At 36.3% G+C, this 26,205-nt stretch overlaps 1 protein-coding gene across 4 annotated transcripts in view; it reads right to left on the minus strand.

The window, feature by feature from the left end:
* The window catches only part of rusc2 (RUN and SH3 domain containing 2), a 78,129-nt gene that overhangs the window by 11,689 nt on the left and 40,235 nt on the right, over positions 1 to 26,205 (minus strand). The window contains exons 3-7 of one of the 4 annotated variants that reach the window (XM_059336482.1): positions 23,056 to 23,644; positions 13,680 to 14,375; positions 11,756 to 11,971; positions 10,387 to 10,557; positions 2,876 to 2,952 (exon numbers count right to left, since the gene is read on the minus strand). In XM_059336482.1, coding sequence (XP_059192465.1) covers positions 2,876 to 2,952; positions 10,387 to 10,557; positions 11,756 to 11,971; positions 13,680 to 14,375; positions 23,056 to 23,644 — 1,749 coding nt within the window. Of the gene's footprint in view, positions 1 to 2,875; positions 2,953 to 10,386; positions 10,561 to 11,755; positions 11,972 to 13,679; positions 14,376 to 23,055; positions 23,645 to 26,205 lie in introns of all 4 variants that reach the window. The other 3 variants (XM_059336481.1, XM_059336484.1, XM_059336483.1) reach the window with 3 other exon arrangements.

Here is a 26,205-nt window from a genome sequence, read left to right on the forward strand (position 1 = left end):
AAGTAGGCCTTTTTCAGGGAACAAGAAATGGGTTAACAACTTAACTCTATGGAGTCTTGGGCTATTTTGAATTCTTTTCATGTCTTTTTTTGTCATTTCGTGTCTTTTTTTGTCATTTTGTGTCTTTTCTTTTGGTCATTTTGTGTCTTTTTTTGTCATTTTGTGTCTTTTTTTGGTCATTTTGTGTCTTTTTTTGTCATTTTGTGTCTTTTTTTTGTCATTTTGTGTCTTTTTTTGTCATTTTGTGTCTTTTTTTGGTCATTTTGTGTCTTTTTTTGGTCATTTTGTGTCTTTTTTTTGGTCATTTTGTGTCTTTTTTTGGTCATTTTGTGTCTTTTAATTGGTCATTTTGTGTCTTTTTTTGTCATTTTGTGTCTTTTTTTTGTCATTTTGTGTCTTTTTTTGTCATTTTGTGTCTTTTTTTTGTTATTTTGTGTCTTTTTTTGTCATTTTGTGTCTTTTTTTGTCATTTTGTGTCTTTTTTTGTCATTTTGTGTCTTTTTTTTGGTCATTTAGTGTCTTTTTTTGTCATTTTGTGTCTTTTTTTTGGTCATTTTGTGTCTATTTTGGTCATTTTGTGTCTTTTTTTGTCATTTTGTGTCTTTTTTTTTGGTCGTTTTGTGTCTTTTTTAGTCCTTTAGTCCACCATAAAATGTGATTTTGAATCTTTTTTTTTACTTTCAAAACACTATCATGCTCAATAAAGATTTTTAAATGTTGCAAATGTGCATTCATTTCAGAGTACACTGAGACATTAAACTGCATCATTTTCAATTAAATTCTGGAAAAGTTGGTGTGTTCTAAAACTTTTGACCAGTAGTGTATATATATATATAAAATAAATCATTCTCACTGTACTGCCCTTTCAAAATAAAATAAAAAGTAATTGTGCACAAAAATGAGAAATGTCATTGTCATACAACAATAACTGTTATTGTTGATGAGTCTCATTGTTTCAATCAATGTATTTGTATCTTCCAAATATACTTAAATGAGATGTTTAAATAATAAGCTAAAATAAAAGTTTTCAATGCTTAAATATGGCCCCTCCTTGGCCCCCACAGTTAAACCGCCACTGTTTCTGGCCCATTTGTCTCTGTAGATGAGTATATATGTTGTTGTTATGTGTCAGAGTAAAGAGACAGAAAGTAAATATATTATTTATGTGCCTGAGTTTTTAAATCAGAGACTGATGATAGGATGTATTTGTTCTCTGGATTAAACTGATCTGCAGCCCAGTTTTATTACCAGCTCTGCTTGAATAAACAACATTAAGTGCCAAGAATTCAGTTTGCACATTGAAGCCCAAAAGTCACAAGGGACCAATTAAAAAACTCCTGAAAATGTTTGTGTTGTTTCCTGTGTGGCTCATGTGCTGTTTAATTAAAAATGACAGGAGGAGTTTTAAACATGACGGGACTCAAACTGAGCTTGACTTCACATGCGTGACACACCTGGGAACGGCAGGAATACTTTTAAACATAAAGGCTTAATGAAGATTTTATACACTAACGTTATTGTTGCATAGGTTAAACCAGGACAAATGAAGATGTGAGACAACAGATGGAGCCATCTGAGTGGGAAAGTGATGCCATTTACCAGCTGAAAGCTTTTATTACTGTTGTTCGGAGATATAAATAAGTTATTGTGCAAAAGCTATTAGCTTCTAAGTCCTGCTGTGTGAGCTTTAACCCTTAATAGGGCACTCATTGAAATACTTGCAAATTCCAAATTTCAACCCTAGAGAATATTGGAGGATATTACATACTGCCAGAATGTGTAAAAAAAACATACGAAAATAATATTTTGAGAAAAAAGTTGACGAGATTAAAGTGGCAAATCTACAAGAAAAAAATGTGCAGATTTATGAGATTTAAAGTGGTGAATCTGCGAGAAAAAAGTTGCTTTTTTCCCACTTTTTTCTCGTAAATCTGCAACTTTTTTCGCACAGATTTGCTACTTTAAATCTCTTAAATCTGCTACTTTTTTTCTTGTAGATTTGCCACTTTAATCTAGTAAATTTGCAACTTTATTCTCGAAATATTAATCCCCTCCCCTAGTTTGTATTTGTATTTTTATTCATACTTAATTTGCCCTAATATGCCGTCATAGTCAAGTTCTCCTGGTACAAGTCATTGAAGAATAACTCTGTATGACTGTTTCTTGCAGATTTTTTTTCTAAATTTTTACATTGGAGGTCCAGGTCAATAAAGTTAATATTATTCCACTATTCCACTGCGACGTATGTTGTTGTTGTGGTTGTCACTGTCATGACGCGTTGGTTTATATTGGGTTAATATTACTATTTTTAATTTTTTTTAAATTTTATTTAATTAGTTATTTTATTTATTCTTGTTTATCTGTTTTCTCTCGTTAGCGCTTCTTGCTTTGTTTGCCTATTAATTTTCATTGTGTGATACATATAAATGAGCCATGTTATATAATTTTATATATATGTCGTAGCATCTGCCCCTCATCCACATACACGCACACACACACACACACACACACACACACACACACGCACACGCACACCTGTGATGCCTCTGTGCAAATCGTTTATATTCATGTTTTTCTTTGTTGTTGTTCGCGCTGTATGTCTACCGTCTCTACTTGTGGTCCACATGGTGTAGTGTATTTGTCTCTAATGTCACCTGTTTGTTACGTCATTTTACCAATAAAAATAAAAAATAAAAAATAAAAGTTAATATTATTATATTATTATCATACTGATTGGTCAGATGTCATTGTGTCACTGTCTGTGACGTTTTGGATATACCGATAAAGGGTTAATCTGCCAGTAGAACCAACCCTCCTTTTATGTTAAAGGGTTTATCAGCAGTCAGTTAGTCATTAGTCGAATATAAAGTCTTACCTTCACATCTGGGTCTCGACTGGTGCCAAAGTGTGCCACGATCAGATCCACTGCAGTGTTGACGGCTTTCACCAAACCTGAGACAAGGAAGAAAGAGTTCATCAATTCTCACTATGTAACTTTATTCTTCTGCTCCATAACATTTTAGAGGCATATATTGGACTTTTTACTCCTTTACATTTAGCTGACAGCTTTAGTTATTTTTCAGGTCGAGATTTAACAAGTAAACCTATAATTAATTATAAAATTATAATTTTGTGTCTTTTTAAAATAATTTTATGTCTTTTTTTTGGGTCGTTTTGTATGTTTTTTGGGTCATTTTGTATCTTTTTAATTTTTATTTCATTTTGTTTATTTTTTGGTAATTCTGTGTGTCTTTTTTGGTCATTTTGTGTCTTTTTTAAAAGTAATTTAGTGTGTCTTTTTTGGTCATTTTGTGTCTTTTTTAAAAGTAATTTAGTGTTTTTTCATTCATTTTGTGTCTTTTTTTGTAATTTTGTGTCTTTTTTTGGTCATTTTGTATCTTTTTTTGGTCATTTTGTGTCTTTTTTGTAATTTTGTGTCTTTTTTTGGTCATTTTGTATCTTTTTTTGGTCATTTTGTATCTTTTTTTGGTCATTTTGTGTCTTTTTTTTAATTTTGTGTCTTTTTTTGGTCATTTTGTATCTTTTTTTTTGTCATTTTGTGTCTTTTTTTGTAATTTTGTGTCTTGTTTTGGTCATTTTGTATCTTTTTTTGGTCATTTTGTATCTTTTTTTTGTAATTTTGTGTCTTTTTTGTAATTTTGTGTCTTTTTTTTTGTCATTTTGCATCTTTTTTTGTCATTTTTATTAATTTTGTCTTTTTTTGGTCATTTTGTGTCCTTTTTTTAATTAATTTTGTGTCCTTTTTTATTAATTTTGTGTCTTTTTTTAGTCATTTTGATACTTCCTCCAGCGGCCTCCAGGTAATTTAAGTTTTGAGACCCCTGTGTTAGATAAATCACACAATGAATGAGAAACAAAGGTGGAACAGGCTGTGTAAATCGGCTCAAGGACCCTTCAGCGTTGTAGATGATGAAGACGTTGGTGCGTGTGAGAGGTTAAACTGGACCATGGAGCTGAAGGATGATCTCTCTGCTCATTATACGACAGACAGAGAGGCTTTGAATCTCTCTCCTCACTGTCAAGTAGCCTTTCAGCAGCGAGGAGCTCTTGATCTAAGCACCTTTCAACAACATCGTTTCTCTCCCTGTTCTGCTTGTCAACAGCACTGCATGCTCTGGAAAAGTGTTTATTTAAACTCTTATCTGTAGCTACATTAACCCATTGACGCCGGGAAAGCATTACCGCATTTCTACCATTAAAGCCGGGAGCGCTGTTGCGTCACTCTACCATTAAGGCCGGGACAGCGGATATGTCATTTTGTAGTATTTGTATTTTTTTCCACCTATTTTCGGTCCCCTGGCCAATGAAATGCATCAGAATACATGCGGGAGTGTCGCAATGCACCATGGGACTTTTCCAGAACTTATAAATCATGGAGGAAGACGACTATAGCGGAGGAGCTCAGCAGGAAGTGACGGAAGAGATCTGATGAAAACAGCGCCGATGATTTTATTGCTGATCTGAACTTTGAACCCTCGGAACCAATCGACCGGCATTTATGGATGAGGAATATGTTTTAGACGACATATTTTCACCAAAGAACAGACAGATTTGTGGCCATCTGGAGATAATAATATTATTAATAATATATTAATATTAATAATAATAATAATAGGCTAATTGATTGTGATGATGATATAAGAAATCATGACTGTTTATGTCTTATATTACTTTATGCGTCGTTGAGTACCCTGAAAAGTGCAATATATAAAATGTATTATTATTTTTTATTATTATTATTATGATATATTTTTTTTTTTATACAGTAGGCTAATGAGAACTATGTCTTTTTCTTCAAGTGGTCATATCATGTTTGCATCTTGCTAATGGGCATGTTTTAGTATTATGCATAGGATTTTTTATTCAGACAAATGTTACATTTGCTGAGTTTGTTGATTTTTAAAAAAAATTTATTGAAGGTTTGGACAAATAAACTCAACTTCGTATGAAAGCCACGGGTATAAGCTCTCAAATACTTGAGTTACTACTACTACTGAATTTCATTTCTATCTGCTACAGAGGCTGAAAAATCTATTATTTAGTAGGTGTTGAATTTCCAGAAAAACTTCAGGTTTTAGGGGGTCATTTGAAAATCGCCCAGAGGTTTTACAGGCATTTTTTTCCAGGCGCTTTAGGCCTTAATGGGTTAAACAGAAATGGGAAAGGGATACTAATAGTCATATTATGGAGGAGACTGGGATGAAATATTGTGAATTTCAGTGGAAAATAACAAGCTGGACCTCCTGCAGATTGTTTATCTGGAAGAATCTCAGCAGATTCTTTATCACACCAGTTCAGCATCACATCACTCAGCTTCTTCTCACCAGATGTTGGAGAACTTTTGGCTTCCAAGAGGAAAATCATTATCTCCTGTTCTGTCCTAATGTAAATGCTTTCTGCCGTTAGATCTATAAAGAATTGGTGACAATATTTGGGACAAACGTTGCTTTTAATTGGGGTGAATTTCTTTTTAGGCTTCTGCACTCTACATCCTCAAATAAAAACACTAAATACCTGTTTGGCAGACTTTGCTAAAAAAGCTCTAACAAGGAAATAGCCCATTTCTACTGCCCTACAAAGTCTAACTGCAGTAACTACATTTCTGGTTGAAATTGAGTTATAACTAAAAATGAACTCCTTGCTGTCTGTTTTTATCTTGTGACAAAGTTTTAGATTTCAAATTTGCTTTGTTTCAGATAAATAATGACATAAAAATTGCAGTCAGTACAAAATCCAACTCAAAACCAAAGCAAACCGCAGTAACTTCACTCCGACTGTGATACAGTGTAGCTTTGTATTTCTTCATTGTGTTGAATAGTGAAGACAAGAATAATAGAAATTATACATTTATTTGACATGGAAATTATTATCTAGAAGGTGATGAAGTAAAAAAGTGAGATAAAATGATATTAAGACAAAAATATAACATTACTTTATAATATTGAGTCTAAAATGTACAAATAGTTGAATACAGTTGTGAAACACTTTGAGATACACTTATAAAAAAATCAATTTGAAAATGTTTATTGACTGAAAACTAAATATAAAAGTTTTTCTCAGTATGCTATTTTTGTAATGGAAAGAATCACTTTCTCTGTGAGGCTTCAGAAAGACAAATTTAAGGAAATCTAGGAGAAGTGGAGATTGTATATTGCCCTGAAATGCCCTTCTTTTGTTTAATATTATGTAACTTTCAGTTTTTTAATTTGTTTTACTACCTGCTGTAGATGGAAACACCCCAAAGTTCTGCTTGTTTGTTTATAAGTAGGTAAAAATCTGAAAATATGGATCACAATGCCAATTATTATAACGGAGATGACTGTTGTAATGTGCTATTGAAATGTGATTCTAAATAAAAATAAAATAAACTGTTATCTGTGAGTTTTGTATCTAAATCAAGTTTAGAATAGTTTTGGATTTTTCATTAGTTTTAGTTTTAATTTTGTTGTGAATTTTTGTTTTCAAATTCAGTTAGTTTTAGTTAGTTTTTAGAGTGAGTTTTCTAGTTTTAGTTTATTTTTTATTTTTTTTAAATGCTTAGTTTTAGTTTAGTTTTTATTAGTTTTAGTGTTAGTTTTAGTTTTTTTGTAATGGGCTATGTGTTGGGTGCCAGATTCAAAGAGGTCATAATAAATGTTTCCTTTATTTTCTTTGGTTTATCATCTCAGCCCCAATAAGGTTATTAACTCTTATAGTTCTGGGTGTTTTGTATTTTGGTTCTAGTGTAAACATCCCAGTCTCAGTAAACATATTCACCATGTGTTGCATGTTCAAATAGAAACACTGAATTATGAATGAAAAAAGTTGAAAAAAACGAAAACTAAGGACATTTTCACTATCATTTTAGTTAGTTTTGTAACCACAAAATACAGTTTCAGTTAGTTATCGTTTTATAAAAACTCTAGTTTTTATTTTTATTTCAGTTAACGAAAATGTTTTTTCAATTCTAGTTTTCGTTATTTCGTTAGTTTTCGTTAACTATAATAACCTTGATCTAAATGTGTGTGTGGTGCAGCAGTACAGAGCAGTGTATTACTCTATTGACAGCCTGTCATAACTTATATCATAAACCTAATAAGAGATGCAGAACGTGAGGTGATATTCTGTTGCTCAGAGGCTTTTCTGCTAATTAGAAACAAAAATGAATGCTGGTTTGGAGTCTGGACCTCCAACGTGATGCAGAAACAGACAGACAGGAAGTCTGGAACTAAATCATGACAAACAACTAAATCATGACAAACAACTAAATCATGACAAACTACTCCCTCTGATGGATTTGTTTGTTTGGGACACAAGAGCAACTCAAAGTCACTGAGATCTGCTTCATGATTTACTGCTGCACGGCTGTTTGATGCTTGAATGCAAAACGTCTGAAATGAGACGTTCAGAGGTGGAACGGAAGACAGAAGAGAGGCTTCACGGTCTGCTGAGTGTTTTCTGATCATTTCAATTAGAACAAAGTGTGAAACTGCATTGGAACAATCTGTCTTCAGAACTTGTTGTCATCTGATCATCTGTCATCATCTATATCAGTGGTTCTCAACCTTGGGGTCGGGACCCCAATTGGGGTCGCGAGATGATTTCTGGGGGTCGCCAAATCATTTTGGAAGTCAGCTCTGTCTCCACTGTGTTAAAGTGGTAATTTTTTTGGTAATTTTGTGTCTTTTTTTGGTGATTTTGTGTCTTTTTTGGTGATTTTGTGTCTTTTTTGATCATTTGGTGGTCAATTTGTGTTTTTTTTTGGTCATTTTGTTTCCTTTTTTTGGTAATTTTGTGTCTTTTTTGATCATTTTGTTTCTTTTTTGGTAATTTTGTGTCTTTTTTTGGTAATTTTGTGTCTTTTTGGTCATTTTGTTTCCTTTTTTAGTAATTTTGTGTCTTTTTTGGTCATTTTGTGTCTTTTTGGTCAATATGTGTCTTTTTTGGTCATTTTGTGTCTTGTTTAGTCATTTTGTGTCTTTTTGGTCAGTGTGTCTTTTATGGTCATTTTGTGTCTTGTTTAGTCATTTTGTGTCTTTTTTGGTCATTTTGTTTTCTTTTTTTGGTCATTTTATGTCTTTTTTGGTCATTTTGTTTCTTTTTTGATCTGAACTGTGCGTGCCAGATTGTGTTCAGTGAGCGGGAGTCGCGGACAACATGCATGTTAAATTGGGGGTCGCGACTCAAAAAGGTTGAGAACTACTGATCTATATGACTCCTACAGCTGAGGAAGACGCCTCAGAAACACCTAGTGAGGTGATGTGAAGAGAAGTTTTTTATTAAATCTCTATTTGTTCTATAATACTACCGAAGTCAGCTACAGGATGTTGTTTAAATATCAATAACATGACAAGAAATTCCCATAACACAGTCTTGATATTGGAACTACAGTCATGGAAAAAATTTAGACCCTTGTTTTCTTCAATTTATTTTTCTTTCTAATGTCTGGTACATCTAAAGGTACATTAGTTTGGACAAATATAATGATAACAACAAAAATAGCTCACAAGAGTTTAATTTAAGAGCTGATATCTAGACATTTAACATGGTTTTATTGATAATGATTTTGGTTATTATCAAGTTAAGTTAAGTTTTCCCGACGGCTGCACAACTCCAGAAAGTTTGGTGGAATAAATGGAATTGGTGCCAAAGCCGGTGTGGTGTGGGAACATTTTGTATTTCACTATTCAGCTCAGCAGCAGAACAACAACTGCAGCCGCCGCTTATTGTAAACAAACCAGCATGCTAACTGTACACAAAGTGTCCGCCGCTGATCGTAAACTAAACGTCATTGCCAACTGTGCACAGAGTGTCTAGTGCTTGTTGTAAACAAACAGAGATCGCTAAGTGAACACCTCCTGCAGCAGCAGCACATACACACTGTACTGCTACAGAGCTAACTGTTAGCCTGTTAGCACATACACACTGTACTGCTACAGAGCTAACTGTTAGCCTGTTGGCACATACACACTGTACTGCTACAGAGCTAACTGTTAGCCTGTTAGCACATACACACTGTACTGCTACAGAGCTAACTGTTAGCCTGTTAGCACATACACACTGTACTGCTACAGAGCTAACTGTTAGCCTGTTAGCACATACACACTGTACTGCTACAGAGCTAACTGTTAGCCTGTTAGCACATATACACTGTACTGCTACAGAGCTAACTGTTAGCCTGTTAACACATACACACTGTACTGCTACAGAGCTAACTGTTAGCCTGTTAGCACATACACACTGTACTGCTACAGAGCTAACTGTTAGCCTGTTAGCACATACACACTGTGCTGCTACTGAGCTAACTGTTAGCCTGTTAGCACATACACACTGTACTGCTACAGAGCTAACTGTTAGCACATACACACTGTACTGCTACAGAGCTAACTATTAGCCTGTTAGCACATACACACTGTACTACTACAGAGCTAACTGTTAGCCTGTAAGCACATACACACTGTACTGCTACAGAGCTAACTGTTAGCCTGTTAGCACTGACTGTCCTGCCTCTTAAAGGAGCCACACCTCTTTTACAGTGGACACATTATAACACAGACTTTTTGTGCTATTACACAAACAGCTGTTGAAATATTATTTATAATATATAATAATATGATATTTATCTCAGTGCAGTTTCTTTTAACAGAGCCTGAGAGTCCATTTTATTTGTTTTGATTGTAATTTATTTATTCATGTTTTATTTGTCTAGGATGTTTTAATATTTATTTTCCACATTTCAATTTCAATGTTTAACATCCTTGAAATTTAAAAATTCATTGCTGTGGAAAAGGATAAACTCCACAATACTCATGATAGTTTCTGGCAAAATATATAAAAAATGTGTTATCGTGACGGGCCTAGCAATGCGCTCCAAGGGAAACATCGTACAGTCAGACATTTAGTCGTTTAGCAATTAAATATTTAGAGACTTCTCACTGATTCCCAGTGTCACTGTTGATCTCAGACATTAGTTGAATTTCCTCACACACAAGATTTTAATATTTTAACTTCAGTTGAGACAAATAAGCCAAAGATATACTTTTTAAACTTTTGCATTGTATCCCCCATTGTTATTAATGTTGTTAAAATGCATCCCTCTTTGTCATAAAATAAATAAATAAAATAAGTAAAATAAATAAATAAAATAAGTAAAATTAATGAATAAATAAATAAAAAAAGTAAAATAAATAAATGAATAAGTAAAATAAATAAATAAAATAAGTAAAATTAATAAATAAATAAAAAAAGTAAAATAAAATAAATAAGAAAAATAAAATAAATAAGTAAAATAAATAAGTACAATAAATAAATGAGTATAAGTAAAATAAATTAATAAATTAAATAAGTTAAATACACACACACACACACACACACACAGGTCCTCACCTCTCTTCTGCGTCAGGTCCACAGAGATGTGTGGCTGTGAGTAGGAGCAGGAGGAGGAGGAAGACGAGGCGTCGGGGGAGAGACAGAACTCCTCTGGAGGTTTCTCGGTCAGAGAGAAGTAGTCCGGCAGGAAGTCACTGTAGATCTGCTGGAGCTTCGCTGATTGGCCAACTGCTGAGACACACACACACACAAACACACACACACACACACATGATCAGACACACACAGAAACACACACTGCCACTTTAAAAGCTTAGATCAGAATCTGCAGGTGAGACTTTGAGGAAAATCTGTTGTCCAGGAAGCCTCCAGGAATAATTCTGAGTGACTTTACTGTTTGAAAATGCTTCAAAATGCTTGTCTATCTATTTTTAATTATTATTATTATTATTATTTTAATTTATTATTATTATTATTATTATTATTATTTTTCCTTTTTCTTATTTTTCAACACTCAATAATGTTGATATGTTTGGTTGGTAGTATTGCCATTGTAATTTATTTATTAATTTTTTTGTTTGTTATGCTATGCACCGTAAAACCCAACTTGTTGTTTCAACTTAAATATATGAGTGTCAACAAAGACAACGAAGTTAACTTAAATTAATCTTGCTATTTGACTCAATATTTTAAGTTAAAACAACTTTTTGCACAAATCTTTGTTGTACTGAAAAGGAAAAAATAGTTATGATAACAAACAGGCAACATTGGGTTTTACAGTGCACTACCATTTTATCTTCTTTGTTGCAGTTGCTATTATTGCCCAATTGATGCTTGCCACACCTGTTTGTTTGTTTGTTTGTTTTAAACTAAATGGAAAAACCAATAAAAATGTATCACAAAAAGAGGAATATTTGTTGTCCAGGGAGTCTCCGGGAATTATTCTGAGTGACTTTACTGTTTGAAAAATGCTTGTCTATTTAAAAAAATAAAATATTATTATTATTTTAATTTATTGTAATTTATTTATTATTATTATTATTATTATTTTTCCTTTTTTTCCTTATTTTTCAACACTCAATATTGTTGATATGTTTGGTTGGTAGTATTGCTATTGTTATTTATTTATTTATTTATTTTTTATTTGTTATGCTACACTAGCATTTTATCTTCTTTGTTGCAGTTGCTATTATTGGCCAATTGATGCTTGCCACACCTGTTTGTTTGTTTGTTTTAAACTAAATGGAAAAACCAATAAAAATTGATCACAAAAAGAGGAATATTTGTTGTCCAGGAAGCCTCCAGGAATTATTCTGAGTGACTTTACTATTTGAAAAATGCTTCAAAAACTACAAAAGTATCCAATCTACGTTTCGACTATCTTCATATTTCTGCATTCCCTCACTGTCAGTAAAATCATGAGCACCATTGAGGCGTCCCAGCGCGTGGACGGAGGGCGCCGAAGGGAAATCGAACACGTTGCGTCTGGGAGGTCGCGGTCCACTGGCCCTTCTGGGCTCCAGGCTACCAGACAGGGAGCCCGATCCTGAAGAGGAGTGGCCCCCCGAGACCCTCTCCAACCCCAGAGGGTTTCTACGGCGGTACTCCCTCCATTTGAGAGCCTGGGGGGAGAGGTGGTGTGCTGATGGGGGGGAGTTAGGTGATGATCGGGGGGTTTGGTGGTGGTCGGGTTAAAGGTGGATTATGAGGAAGTTGGATCAAAAGAAAATTATGGGAGGAAAACAGGAGAAAAAGAAAGGAGGGCAAGTGGAAAAAGGTGAAGGAGAATATTTCAGAGCATGCATGGAGGGAGAGAAGAAAGAGGAGAAGACAACAGTAAGAATGTAGAAGAGCTCCAACACTTAATACCATCAGAGAACTGAAACCTGTAGTCGGATCACAGAAACAACTCTGTGAAGATGAGGAGTTTCATTCTTTGGGCTTCAACTTTCCATCTTTTAAAATGTTTAACCTGTTACTGTTCAGAGACCTTTTTGGTGGTTGTGGGCAGTGGATGTTTAGGGGGAGGTAGCAGGTCAACAATAAATGCCACATAGAAGTGTTGAACATCATCTGAAAGATGAGAATCTGAAGATTAATTAGTGATGAAGCTCAGCACTGTGTGTCAAGTTGTTTTGGTCAAATTTTTTTTTAATAAAAATGACCTTATTAGTTAATTACTTATTTACTGAAGCCTATTACGGTGAATAAAGGGTCATAACATTAGTAATAGTAACACTTTATTTCTAAAGTCCAGTCCAGGTTCAACTGGGTCCCAGAAGCTGTTGCAGCAATTTTTGGGTTGATACCATTTGCTACACATATTTGGTGCTAAATAATGCAATTTTATTAATATGGAGAATGGATAAAAATGGTCAGAGAAAACCTCCAGAATATAACATCAATATATAAAGACCTTTGGAAGAACATATAAGGATCCATGCTGAGATTTGGGTTTAAAAACGTATGTTCTACAAACTGCAGAGAAACCCTCTTATTGTTAATAAACCTATGAAAGCTGCACATCCTCTGAATGCTCCAGGTCTCTAGTTTATGGCTGTAAAGTTTGATGAGGCTGTGATTATCCTCGAGGTCACAGCAGCTCATTTTATACACTGAGCTCCAGACTCAAGAAATGCCCTCACTGCAATGAAGTGGCTACTACTGATGACTAACATCATACCACATGAAGAGAACTGGACTCATTGGATCCACAAGAGTGCTTAAACTGCATGTTATCATCATGTATGTAAAGAGGAGAGTAGTGGAACACAGAGAGCCTATTTTTATTGAGATAGCATGGTGTCAGAGGTCACATGACCGCTTTGAAAATCGCCAAAATAGACTAACTTTGTAGAGTTTTCTCAACAACTTTCCCACATGGTATCCTAACATGCTTGGGTTTTATAGATTCCTTAGATATTTTAGTTTCATATGATATCATTATATTTAGCATACTTGAGCCCGCTCCGGCCTCCGGGGGAAAAAAAGTGGCGTATCATTCCGCCGGCCTGCCCGCAGGACTTCTGAATAGTAACAGGTTGATGAATCTTTAATTAAATGCCCGTGTGTACGTGTAAATACCTCTGCTGTTAAAGGTTTACTATTAGACTGGTAGTTGCAAATGACTAAATTACATTTCAGATTTTTTGAATGTAAACATGTTGACTGACTCCACGATGCAGAGACTTACAGGTGCAAGAAATCAAATGAGAAGTAAAGTAATTCAGAACAAAACAGGAAAGATGACCACAGTCATAAAGTTGAAAGAAAAAGTAGAAAAAGAGTAAGAAACTGTTATTGTACTGTTCATTTTGCTGTGTTTTAAAGGAGAAATTATTAAAACCTACCATTATGTGTCCTGGCTCCATGACCTTTGTTTCCTTCCACATGTTTTCCAGAGTCCAGGCAGCCCAGCGGGCTCAGAGAGTCACTGTGGACTGCTGGTAAATTGGGCAGAGCTCCACGATGGAAGCAGTGTCCCTGCACCGGCGGCAGCATCGGAGGCACCGTCCCTCTCTTGGCCCCCAGGGACGGAGGGGGCGGGGTGGCCGGTAACGGCGCTGAGCCCCCTCCTGGTTTCCCTGACGATGGGGGGGTGTGCAGGCCGGCTGACAGCGGGCAGGACAGGCTGTGTGGCGGCTGAGGGCTCGGGGTGCAGGTGGAGCAGGTCCCGGAGCTGGCCACGCCCTGCAGCCGCACCGGGGAGTAGCTCCCAAGAGGAGAGGGTCGCACTGACCCGGGGGGAGGGGCTGCTGCAGCCAGAGACCCCTGGTACCTGTGCACATTCTCAGCTGCATCCTCACCGTCCTCCCCCACCGGACCTCCAGAGCCAGAGCCAGAACCAGAACCGGAGCCGGAGCTGGAGCGGGCCTGCATCCCAGAGACGTAGCCTGTTAGCAGGGGCAGCAGAGGCTTCGGCTGCGGGGGTTTGGAGGCGAACTGGTGGTGGAAGGTGAAGGGCTGGATGGGCAGGGTGGTGGGCCGCTGGTCTTTACTGTAGCGCACCACCGCCGGGCGGCTGTCTGAGGAGCTGGAGAGACCACCTGATGAACACAGAGAGGACGGGAGATAAAGACCGGGTTAGCTTTGTATGCTACATAAACATTAAATTCATTGAATTCCTCTGTGTAATAAAAACAATCAAGGCTGCAATCTACGGTGGCCCTGAGAGCTCACAAGGCTGCAACTTAAAAAAACGCATACTAATACATAAAACACAAGCAAACTGAGAAAACATCTTCATCAATCTGACAACACAAGAACAGCATTTAGAAAACGAAAAGTGTTTCCAGAGGACACTTAAAAGTGATGCACGCGTCTAGCCGGCGATCGATAGCTCGGTTAAGCGTCCTTGAGTGTCTAGAAAAGCGATATATAAATTAAATGTATTATTATTATTATTAACGTTAGCTGGCTATGGATAGCGTGTTAGTGTTAGCAGGCGAGCAAGACCAAAACCAACTCGGTGCCGTTGAGAGAGACCAACTAAAACGTGTATCATTCATTTATTTGATTTGTTTAGCTGCAATGTGACTGATACGGGCTAGCGAGCTAATGCTAGCGGTCTAACACTATATATCACGTTATAACATGAAAATATCATTATTATGAAATAATGTGATAATTTCACATCATAACGTTATAACAAATAAAATTATAATTATGTTGAAATAAAATGATAATATCACAAGTGTGTCCAGATGTGTGCATCACTTTTAAGTGTCCTCTGGAAACACTTCTGTTGTGTTGTGGTCTTTGCAGCGTTTTCTAAATGCTGTTCTAGTGTTGTCAACCAGTGTTGCTCTCTAACCAAAAACGTGAACATTTTAATCTTCATGACAGTAGGATGATCTGTTGCCCGACTGTCGTATTAGACTGCATTGGTTTTATGTAGGTGTACCTAATAAACTGCCAATTGGGTTTAAATGGCAATTTTTCCACAGTAGAAGATCATCAGTAGTGTATTATTTTATTCCAGGGTTCAAATTAGAGGTACAATGAAGAAGAAATAAAATGTTCATGTATATTACTGTGTAAACAATCTTGAAACCCATCAGTCTGACCCTGGTTTCCCTTTAGGACACATCAGAATAACGGAGATCCTCTGATTAGCAAAGACTGTATTGTTTCTTTGTACATAAATGCAGATAATAAAAACCTTAATTGTCATCATGATAGCGGATGTGTTCCACCCTTTAGCCCTTTACACAGACTGTTTACCAAAGTCCACTCCAATGTGATTGGTTAATACGACTCGGACTACAAATGGAAACCAAAACACTTCAGACACAAGAACCTTGACCCACTGCCAACAGACTCTGCATTCATGTGCAGATGTTTGTTTACAAAGAGATAACTGAAAATAAAGTAAGAATCATCACAACTTCCCCATAATCAAAAATCATCAAATGTGTTACTTTCAACCAACCATCTAAAACCAGAAGATATATTTAAAATGTACACTGATAAAATACAGAGCAGACAGAAAGGCTCACATTTCAGAGAATAAAAACAACTGTGATTAGCCTTTTAGCACGGTAACTGTTCAAACATAAAGGTTATATTTGAAACATTAAACTGAGACAAACAGAAAAAACTGCCCAGTCACCAGGCAGCTGATCGCACAGAACCACAGTTCAACAGTGCTCTGACAGGCCCACGTGCACACAAACACACACACAAAAACACATTCAGAGACTAAACCTGAAGGCACTGCGTCAGGAGGGACACCAGCCAGGAGAAGCCCCTTTTTCTGCACTTCTTCTCTGCCACTCAGTCACTATCTGTGTGTGTTTTACCGTCTGTGTGTGTGTGTTCGTGGCTCCAGAGCAGTGTAGGGCAGACTGAACATGTGTGACGTCGACAGTGTTGCGCAAGCTGTTTGTCACCCGAAGGCCCGCCCGCCCAGGCCACCTGAGCTGGGTGCAGTGGCGTCTCACGGCCACAGAGGGCGACGTTGAGCCGCTGGAGAAACATGATGGAGGAGAAACACTCCACACCCAGCAGGCCTCAGCTCCCACTGGGGATGGAGGAGAGAAACACTCCCTCTCTGCCTCTCCTCTATCTGCTCCGTCATCCTACTAATTGCCATTTCTTGCCTTCTCCCTCTGCCTCCTCTCTTTCTCCTCTTTCCATTAGGCAGCCGAGGCTTTTGCCTTTGCAGCTTCACGTTAGCATCATTAGCGAGCGAGCTGCAACCAAAAGAAGCCTTTTAAAGAGGCCTGCATGTTGCGGTGGAACAACGCAGCTGACTCAAGTGAAGTCTGATGAATAATATATGTATCGAGCTGCACACAGCCTCTCATTATAATCTGAAGTCATCACACGCTGTTAGGAACTCAAGAGGAGGATTTTGAGACATGTGTAAGATGCACCATGTTCTCAGAGATGACCCATTTTTCTCAAATGTCTTTATCAATCTTCCCTCTGCCGTTTATGCTGTCATTGTTTTCTTGGTCTCACAGCTCCAGTCAGCTAAACAAGCCATAATTAAGCCGCTTTAAGTAGGTGTGGACTTTTTGTTGTAGCACCTGAACTGGTGCACTGTGAGAGATAAACATGTTTATTCAGCAGCAGAATGCAACTGTTATACAGGTACATCTCAAAAAATTAGAATATTGTGAAAAAGGAAGCAAGTATTGATGTATAGAAATTAACATACTTTACATAAGCCTGACATTTGTGTTAAAAATATCTTTCTTTAAATTGATCTTATGTAATATTCTCGTTTTCTGAAAAACGAAAATACTTGGGACTTGATAATCAAGCGTTAGAGAGGTTCTCTAGTTGCCTGGAACACAGACTACAGTTTGTTGCATATAAGGGAGTAAATTCCCCACCCCTTATGACCAAATGTGGTGTCCCCCAGGGATCAATCCTGGGGCCATTATTGTTCCTTATATATATTAATGAAGCCTGACATTTGTGTTTAAAATATCTTTTTTTTAAAATTGATCTTATGTAATATTCTGATTTTCTGAGACACTGAGTTTTTTTTTTTGCTTTCATTATCTTTAAGCCAGAATCATTAAAATTACAATAAAAACAGGCTTGAAATATTTCACTCTATGTGTAATGAATCTATATAATGTATGAGTTTCACTTTCTGAAAATAGAGCTTTTTATTAATTCCACTGAAGTGTTCTTGTTATGACTTATATCTGTGGGTTTGAATTTGTGGACAGGTGTAAACAAAATGCTGTAACTCCTCTTCCTTTAAGATAATTTGTCTAATTATTCGAAGGAGCCATGGGCGAGAAGCATGTTCATTGAATAATATAACAGCATAATGGATTTGTATGAAAAAGATGTTCTTTGTTCAAATGTTCCTGAAGTGATTTGGGGACCTCCAGCCAGTATGAAAGAGTAAAAGGGGACAGCTGGATCCTCCTGGGACATTCCTCTCCCGGTCCTAAATGTCCCTGGTCTTATTCCAGAGGAATTCCAAGCACTCGCTGTGTGTGTTTATCTAAGCAGACACACACAGCAGCAGCTGACACTGAGCTTCAGGAGGTGATGGTGGCTCTACTTACAGAAACTGATCACATTAGTGCATCCATGCAAAAAGTCCTCTCAGATGAATTATTCTTGACTGTTTAATTAGACCAGCCATTCTCAACCTTGGGGTCCCGACCCCAGTTGGGGTCGCAAGATGATTTCTGGGGGTCGGCAAATCATTTTGGAAGTCAGCTCTGTCTCCACTGTGTTAAAGTGTTCATGTTCTTTAGTCTTTTTGGTCATATGTTGTCTCTTTTTTTGTCATTTTGTGTTTTTTTTTTGTCATTTTGTGGGTTATTTTGTCATTTTGTACCTTGTTTTTGGTCATTTTGTGTCTTTTTTTGTCATTTTGAGTCTTTTTGGTCATTTTATTTCCTTTTTTTGGTCATTTTGTCTCTTTTTTTTTAGTCAGTTTGTGTCTTTTTGGTCATTTTGTTTCTTTTTTGGTCATTTTGTGTCTTTTTTTGATCATTTTGTCTCTTTTTGTGGTCAATTTGATTCTTTATGGGTAATTTGTGTCTTTTCTGACAAATCCCAAAGTAGCAAGTTATTACTTTACAAAAAAATATATATAAATGCACAGACAGAGATGTTTTAGTTGTTGTCTGCTTCATTATTTGTCCAAAATTCGTCGTATCAACTGAATTTGTATGATCTGAACTGTGCGCGTGAGTTTCTGTTCAGTGAGACAACATGCATGTTAAATTGGGGGTCGCGACACAAAAAGGTTGAGAACCACTGAATTAGACAATATGATGGACAGTCAGAGGTGTCTGGAACGTGATTGATCATCTGATTGAATTATGGGCTATAAAAGATATTGTGTTAGTCACCGTGACCCTGCTGCTTCGTACGCTGTTGTTCAAACCGACACGATGCCTCTGGGCCCGTTCACACTCAGTTTGTTCAGAGATTCCCACGGCCTCATCAACTCGCCTGAACGTGGTTGTATTCTCAACAACTACAATGATATTTAACTTTTTTTATTTTAATGTTGGTGCCATCTTTGACACTGAATACTTTGTGATGTTTCAGCGACACAAGGTGGGACATAGGGGTGGGCCATATGGCCCTAAAAGATTATCACGGTATTTTTGCAATAATGATATTCTTGATGATATTAAAAAATGCTGAAAAATATGTGGAAAATAATTTCATAGTCTGTATAAATAAATAAAAATCGAATCATAAATCTAAATGTAGTGTAAATTGCAAATCCCAACAGCTGCCCAATACAAAAACATACAACGTACATTTTATAGTACAATGCATCAATCTCGTCCACTTTGAGAGCTAAATGTGAGCAAACACCTCACATAACATTTTTTACAGTCAACATGTTTCCACTAGGACATGGAGCCAGACAGTGTGGAGAAACTGCTGGCTATGGGGGTCCTGGAGAATTTATTTTTCATAAAAGCCCAAATTTGGTGCCTCTCAACATTCTAATGCCACTATTCCATCATATACACTGATCTTATCATTGCATAGTTTAATGAAATATTGTAAATGAGAATAAAGGTTCTTGTATGTTTTATTTAAGGTGTCTTATTTTGACACATTGTGCTCTTATTTTGAAAGCTGCATATGTTTAGCCACAGGAAGTAATAGCAACTTTTTGTGATTAAAAACAACTTTAATTGTTAGCTAATGTTAGCTCACGGCTAACTAACGGCATAATGCAGCAGTGTGTTTGGACCGTTTGGACTCTGGCGGCCCGGACAGGTTGATAGGATTTAGTTCGGCTCACAGAGAGATGATGTGGGGACGGGACTGATACATTACAGACAGACAGGTAGGAGGGCAGCCCGGTGTATTCAGTGTGTGTGTGAATGCGCCTCATGTCTCGGAGGAGGACGGAGAGGTGGGCGGGGTTTAGACTGACTGACAGGTGACAGAAACAACGCTAAATAACTTCATGTTATGAATCGTGTAAACAAACTTTCGGTAGCTTAAAATGTGACGTTCAAGTGCAGCACATGAGACTCTGGAGCCGCCACAGTCTAGGTCATTAATGGAAACCCTTACGTTACTACGGCAACAAGTAGGAATGTTGACAATATCATGATATGCATTTTTTTACTCAAAAAAAATATAGCTGTATTATCGTGAATGATACGACATGGCACACCCCTAGTTATCATGCAAGAACATTTGGCTAACGGCTAACTAACGGCATAATGCAGCAGTGTGTTTGGACCGTTTGGACTCTGGCGGCCCGGACAGGTTGATAGGATTTAGTTCAGCTCACAGAGAGATGATGTGGGGACGGGACTGAGACAGACAGGTAGGAGGGCAGCTCGGTGTATTCAGTGTGTGTGTGTGTGTGTGAATGTGCCTCATGTCTTGGAGGAGGACGGAGAGGTGGGCGGAGCTTAGACAGACAGACGGGTGACAGACACTCTGCTGAGTACATTTACATTTACATTTAGTCATTTAGCAGACGCTTTTATCCAAAGCGACTTACAGGAAGAGTAAAAAGCAAACAGTCAAGGTATAGTGCAATAAGAGCTATTAGTGCTAGTGACAATTCTTTGAGACACAACACTAAATAACTGAATCGTGTAAACAAACTTTCGGTAGCTTAAAATGTGACGTTCAAGTGCAGCACATGAGACTCTGGAGCCGCCACAGTCTAGGTCATTAATGGAAACCCTTACGTTACTACGGCAACAAGTAGGAATGTTGACAATATCATGATATGCATTTTTTTACTCAAAAAAAAAAAAAATAGCTGTATTATCGTGAATGATACGATATGGCACACCCCTAGTTATCATGCAAGAACATTTGTTAACCGAACAAAGAGTCTGTAAAAATGTGTCACCATTTCAATAACAGCACCCTTTAATGACACAACAGCAAAGACAGGTGACACCATTGTTCCCATCAGCATGAGGACGCTTCTGTAACTTTCTCTCACCTTCCCTTGTTTTTGGGACGAGTTGGGCCTACGGGCTCTCTTGATCAGAACGACACACACACACGCGCACGCACACACACACACACACACACACACACACACAGCCCACCGACCTGCAGCTCGGTAGCTGTGGTGGAGCAGCGGGGGGGTTTCTCTCTCTGCACCTTTATCTCCACTCTCACCTGATTGTTATTCAGAGCATGTGTGGCCCACTTCAACCCTTCATTCCCTCTAAAGCTGAGGACACACACACTCCGCATGGCTCTGCTATACATACTGGCACAAGGGGATTTTCTCACACACACACGAAGCGAGTCTAAACACACAGGATCAAACAAAACCATTCAGCTATCATACTAAATGCCCACAAAGCGAGCAAACACTCTCACAAAAACCTCCAGTCTGAACACCGCAATGAAGGATTTTTCTTTTTGTGTAATACTCTATGACCCTTGCATGTATAAAGTACGTCTATGCAGTATATAAAATCACCATGTCAGCCTGGAAATTGTTACACAGACTTCATTTCACAAGGGACAAACTGGCAAGGGACACATGCCACATGTTCTGGTCTTGTCCCAGGCTCAAAGCGTTTTGGACCAACATTTTCAAAACCTTCTCATCCATCTACAACAAAAATATAGAGCCCGGTCCTCTGGCAGCCATTGTTGGTGTTGCACCGGAGGAAACACAACTAATGTACAACACCAACACAACCTGAACGTGTTGGAGTTTTTCTCTTCTGCATATTTTTGCATATAATTTGCACTCTGCACATTCTCCACTTAATTTGCACTAAGTTGTATATAGTATATTGTATATTGTTAAATGTCTTTTCTTAGATTGTTTATTTTTTATCTTTATCTTAAAATTTGTGTGAAAATTTTGCGGGTGTAACAAAGAAATTTCCCCGCTGTGGGATTAATAAAGGTCAAATCTAAATCTAATGACTGCTCAAAGGAAAGCAATAGTATTCTTTTCATTGTTGGCCAGGAGATTGATCTTATTTAACTGGATAAAGGCAGCACCGCCAACTCACAAATGATGGGTAGAGGAGGTGATGGCACTCCTTAAATTAGAACATCTTAGATTTACTTTGCAGCGCAACACTAACAGATACTCTTAGAAAGCAGGGAGTCAATAGGAGTCACAATTACAGGTTCCCTGCATAGAAATTAGTTTGCCACTCTATCTCCTTAAAAGTTATAACTGTTTATAGGTCAAATGTCCAAAATAGCTTTTTCTCACCGAGAAAAGAACTTAGTGTCCCTGTAGCTGATAAGAGTTTATTTTAGGAGCTGATATCTAGACATTTTTCATGATAATAACCAAAATAATTATCAAGAAAATCATGTTAAATGTCTAGATATCAGCTCTTAAATTAAACTCTTATCAGCTATTTTTGTTGTTATCATTATATTTGTCCAAACAAATGTACCTTTAGTTGTACCAGACATTAAAATGAACAAGAAATTGCAGAAAACAAAGGTGGTCGAATCATTTTTCCCATGACTGTATGTTTCTTCTGCTATCCCCTTTGATGTAATTATAGTCCATAAATATGTCAAGCTTTGTGTCTGACAGCTTATATATATATATATATATATATATATATATATATATATATATATATATACACTCATTTATTTAACTTATTTTATGTATTTATTTATTTATTTTACCTATTTTATTTATTTTACTTATTTCATTTATTTATTTTACCTTTTTTTATTTTTAACTATTTTACTCATTATTCATTTATTTACTCATTAATTTTACTTATTTTATTTATTTATTTATTTTACCTATTTTATTCATTTATTCACTTTACTTATTTTATTTATTTATTTTACTTATTTTATTTTTTTTATTTTTTATGTTACATATTCCCTCTCATCCTTTGGGATTTAGTGTCAGATAAAATAAAGACAGCTATAAGCTATATATATATATATATATATATATATATATATAGCTTATAGCTTTTAGCCTGTTGTTGTATCTGTGGTGCATGAACTGATTTTACTCTATTTTCTAAAATGAGGGAATTATCAACATTTGTTCAGTGATGACAAATAGCCTTTTGGCTAACTTCATATACAGACACATCTCAAAATATTGAAATATTTCGCTTTATGTGTAATGAATCTATATAATGTATGAGTCTCACTTTCTGAAATGATTGACAAAAAATATTGAACTTTTCCACGATATTCAAATGTTTTGAGGTGTACCTGTAAATGTTTATTAATGTGCATGTTTCCTGTTAAATAAACTAGTGAGTGAATAAAAAGGTGAGGTACCTTCGGCCTTGGCTCTGGCCTCCCTGGGCCCCTCCAGGTGTCTCTCCATGCTGCCCTGACTGTAACACCTGGTGAAGGGGACAGGCGACAGGCCGTGACTGTCGGCCTCCACGTGCTGCTCCAGGATGGGAGAGAAATCCACAGAGGAGTGGGAGTGGGTGGAGTAGGTGGAGGAGAAAGGGTCCGCCGCCGACTTCAGTGACGGCGACCCCCCCGAACCTCCGTTTCTGCGTTTGCTTCTGGCGATCTCTGCGAAGGAGGTGACGCGCGGAGGAGGAGGCGGGGTCGGCGTGGAGGCGGCGCCCTCGCTGAGCCGTACGGGGCAGCTCAGCATGCGCTCCAGGGAGCCGAGCCGCGGGGGCGGAGACTTGTCCAGGTTTCGGTCGTAGCTGCGGGAGCGAGGACGACTTCCTGTCGGGGCTCCGATGACGCCGCGGCCGGCCACCGGAGGGGACACGTTGACGTACACCTGACCCTCGATCACAGCAGGAGCCGCCTCGGACCCAACAGCTGCCTGATGATCCTTCTTCTTCTCCTGCTCCTCCTCCTCCTCCTCTTCTTCATTATCATCATCATCATGGTCTTCTCGCTGAATGAAGAGATACGACAGTCACATTTTCTCCAAAATACTTTCAGATAAATGACATTACCAACAATTACCAACTGTATCCCCCATTGTTATTAATGAAAAAAATGCTCTTTGTCGTCTCAGTAATTCCTTGCATGTTTTTTTTTCTTTGTTTTGTCTTTATTTTATCTGACACTAAATCCCAAAGGATGAGAGGGAATATGTAACATAAAAAATAAAATAAAATAAAATAAATGAAATAAATAAAATAAGTAAAATAAAATAAATGAAATAAATAAAATCAAATAAGTAAAATAAATAAATCAAATAAGTAAAGTGAATAAATGAATAAAATAAGTAAAATAAATAAATAAATAAAGATTAAAATTAATGAGTAAATAAATGAATAAAATAGGTAAAAATAAAAAAGGTAAAATAAATAAATGAAATAAGTAAAATAAATAAATAAATCAATAAAATAAGTTAAAAAAGGTAAAATAAATAAATGAAATAAGTAAAATAAATAAAATAGGTAAAATAAATAAATAAATAAATACATAAAATAAGTTAAATAAATGAGTAAATAAATTAATAAATAAATAAAATAGGTAAAATAAATTTAAAAAATAGGTAAAATAAATAAATGAAATAAGTAAAATAAATAAATAAATAAAATAAGTTAAAAAAGGTAAAATAAATAAATGAAATAAGTAAAATAAGATAATACACACAAATAAGATAACACACACACACACACACACACACACACACACACACACAACATATATAACTTAAATAAGTAATACTCCAGGAATGTAGTACTGTATTTACATAAAGTTGGATAGTGTGAGACAAATGATATTCTGACTTTACGTCCCCAGTGTTGGTCAAGCTCCATAAACACTGGATCTACCAGAATTAAAGTCAACAGCAGCTTCTCAGTGGATCCAATATTATGTTAGAGTTGCTATTATTCAAGCTAACGATGACATCACCCTGATGACATCACCAGAGGGTGTTTCCTCACACAATAGTATTCACCTGTGACCAAAAAGCTTTTTTAATTTCATGATCTAAATACTTTGAACCTGATGTTTAGGACAACAAATCCACAGTAAACAAAGATCCTAAACTGCATTTATTGGTTTTGACACAGTAGCAGAGTTACTGAGTGACCTTCCACTCTCCAGAACTAAAATAATCCTCAGACATGAGATCACATCACCCAGACAGTGGCTGGGCTCTACAGTGAGCCAGTGCCAGACTAATACCAGGTCTATTTTAAGTTTGGGGGGTTTCTGTCATTGTCACGGGGCCTTTAGTTTAATTTCTTCCATCTATTTATGTATCCATGTTTCTGCATTATTTGCCTCCTTGTTGATATAACTTGACTAACTTACTTTTACCTTGAGTTGCTGTTTTGATTTCTTCCATTTTCTTTTCTTTGCCTTACAACCTGTATTTCCTCTGACTTAATAAAGTAATAATGACTTATTGGTACAAATCAGCTAAATGTTCTGCCTAGATTTAAAATAAAATAAATAAATAAATACAATAGGTAAAATAAATACATGAAATAAGTAAAATAAATAAGTAAATAAATAAATAAAATAGGTAAAATTAAAAAATAGGTAAAATAAATACATGAAATAAGTAAAATAAATAAAAAAGTTAAATAAATAAATAAATAAAATAAGTAAAAAAAAGGTAGGTTGTTGATATAACTTGACTAACTTACTTTTATCTTGAGTTGCTGTTTTGATTTCTTCCATTTTCTTTTCTTTGTCTTACAAACTGTATTTCCTCTGACTTAATAAAGTAATAATGACTTATTGGTACAAATCAACTAAATGTACTGCCTAGACTTGATTAATTATTCATGCCGCCTGCAGCAAGCTGTGTTTTTAAAGATACAACAGAACTGGAGTAGAAATCAAAGAGTGAGAGAAAATGTTTTTAATATTTTCTCATTTGTTTGGATTATGTAATCATCTGAATGAGTAATCTTCACTTCTACCTGATGATAAATGGTGCAATTAATGAGCAATTCTGCTTTTTTTCTCTCAAGGACTCTTGTGCACCTTGTTTTTCATTTTCTGACAATTATCTGGCATCTTTAACACACAACAGCTGCACCAAGACAAGCACAACTTTCAGTGAGTTCATGATTAGGGCGGCACAATTAATCACATTTTTAGTTGCAATATGGACTTTTGCAATATCCAAATCGCAGGAGACACATTAAGACAAAATATCATTATGAATTATGAATTATTATATGATTAATTGTCGTTTTGCAGATATTTTCCAACCTACAAATAATATTTGACGTACTTAATACCATCAGACCTGATGATTTATTGAGATCTGTATGTATTTCACAGAACATGTAGCTACTACTGGAGTTTTACAGTAAATATGTGACTTCTATTCATCAGATGGACAGAAAAACAACCCCAGGTTAAAGCTTACAGTCATAGAAAAATTATTAGACCATCCATAGTTTTCTTTAGTTTCTTGTTCATTTTAATGCCTGGTTGAACAAAAGGTTCATTTGTTTGGACAAATATAATGATAGCAAC

Source organism: Centropristis striata, chromosome 7, assembly GCF_030273125.1.
Source record: "Centropristis striata isolate RG_2023a ecotype Rhode Island chromosome 7, C.striata_1.0, whole genome shotgun sequence".
NCBI classification, from domain to species: Eukaryota; Metazoa; Chordata; class Actinopteri; order Perciformes; family Serranidae; genus Centropristis; species Centropristis striata.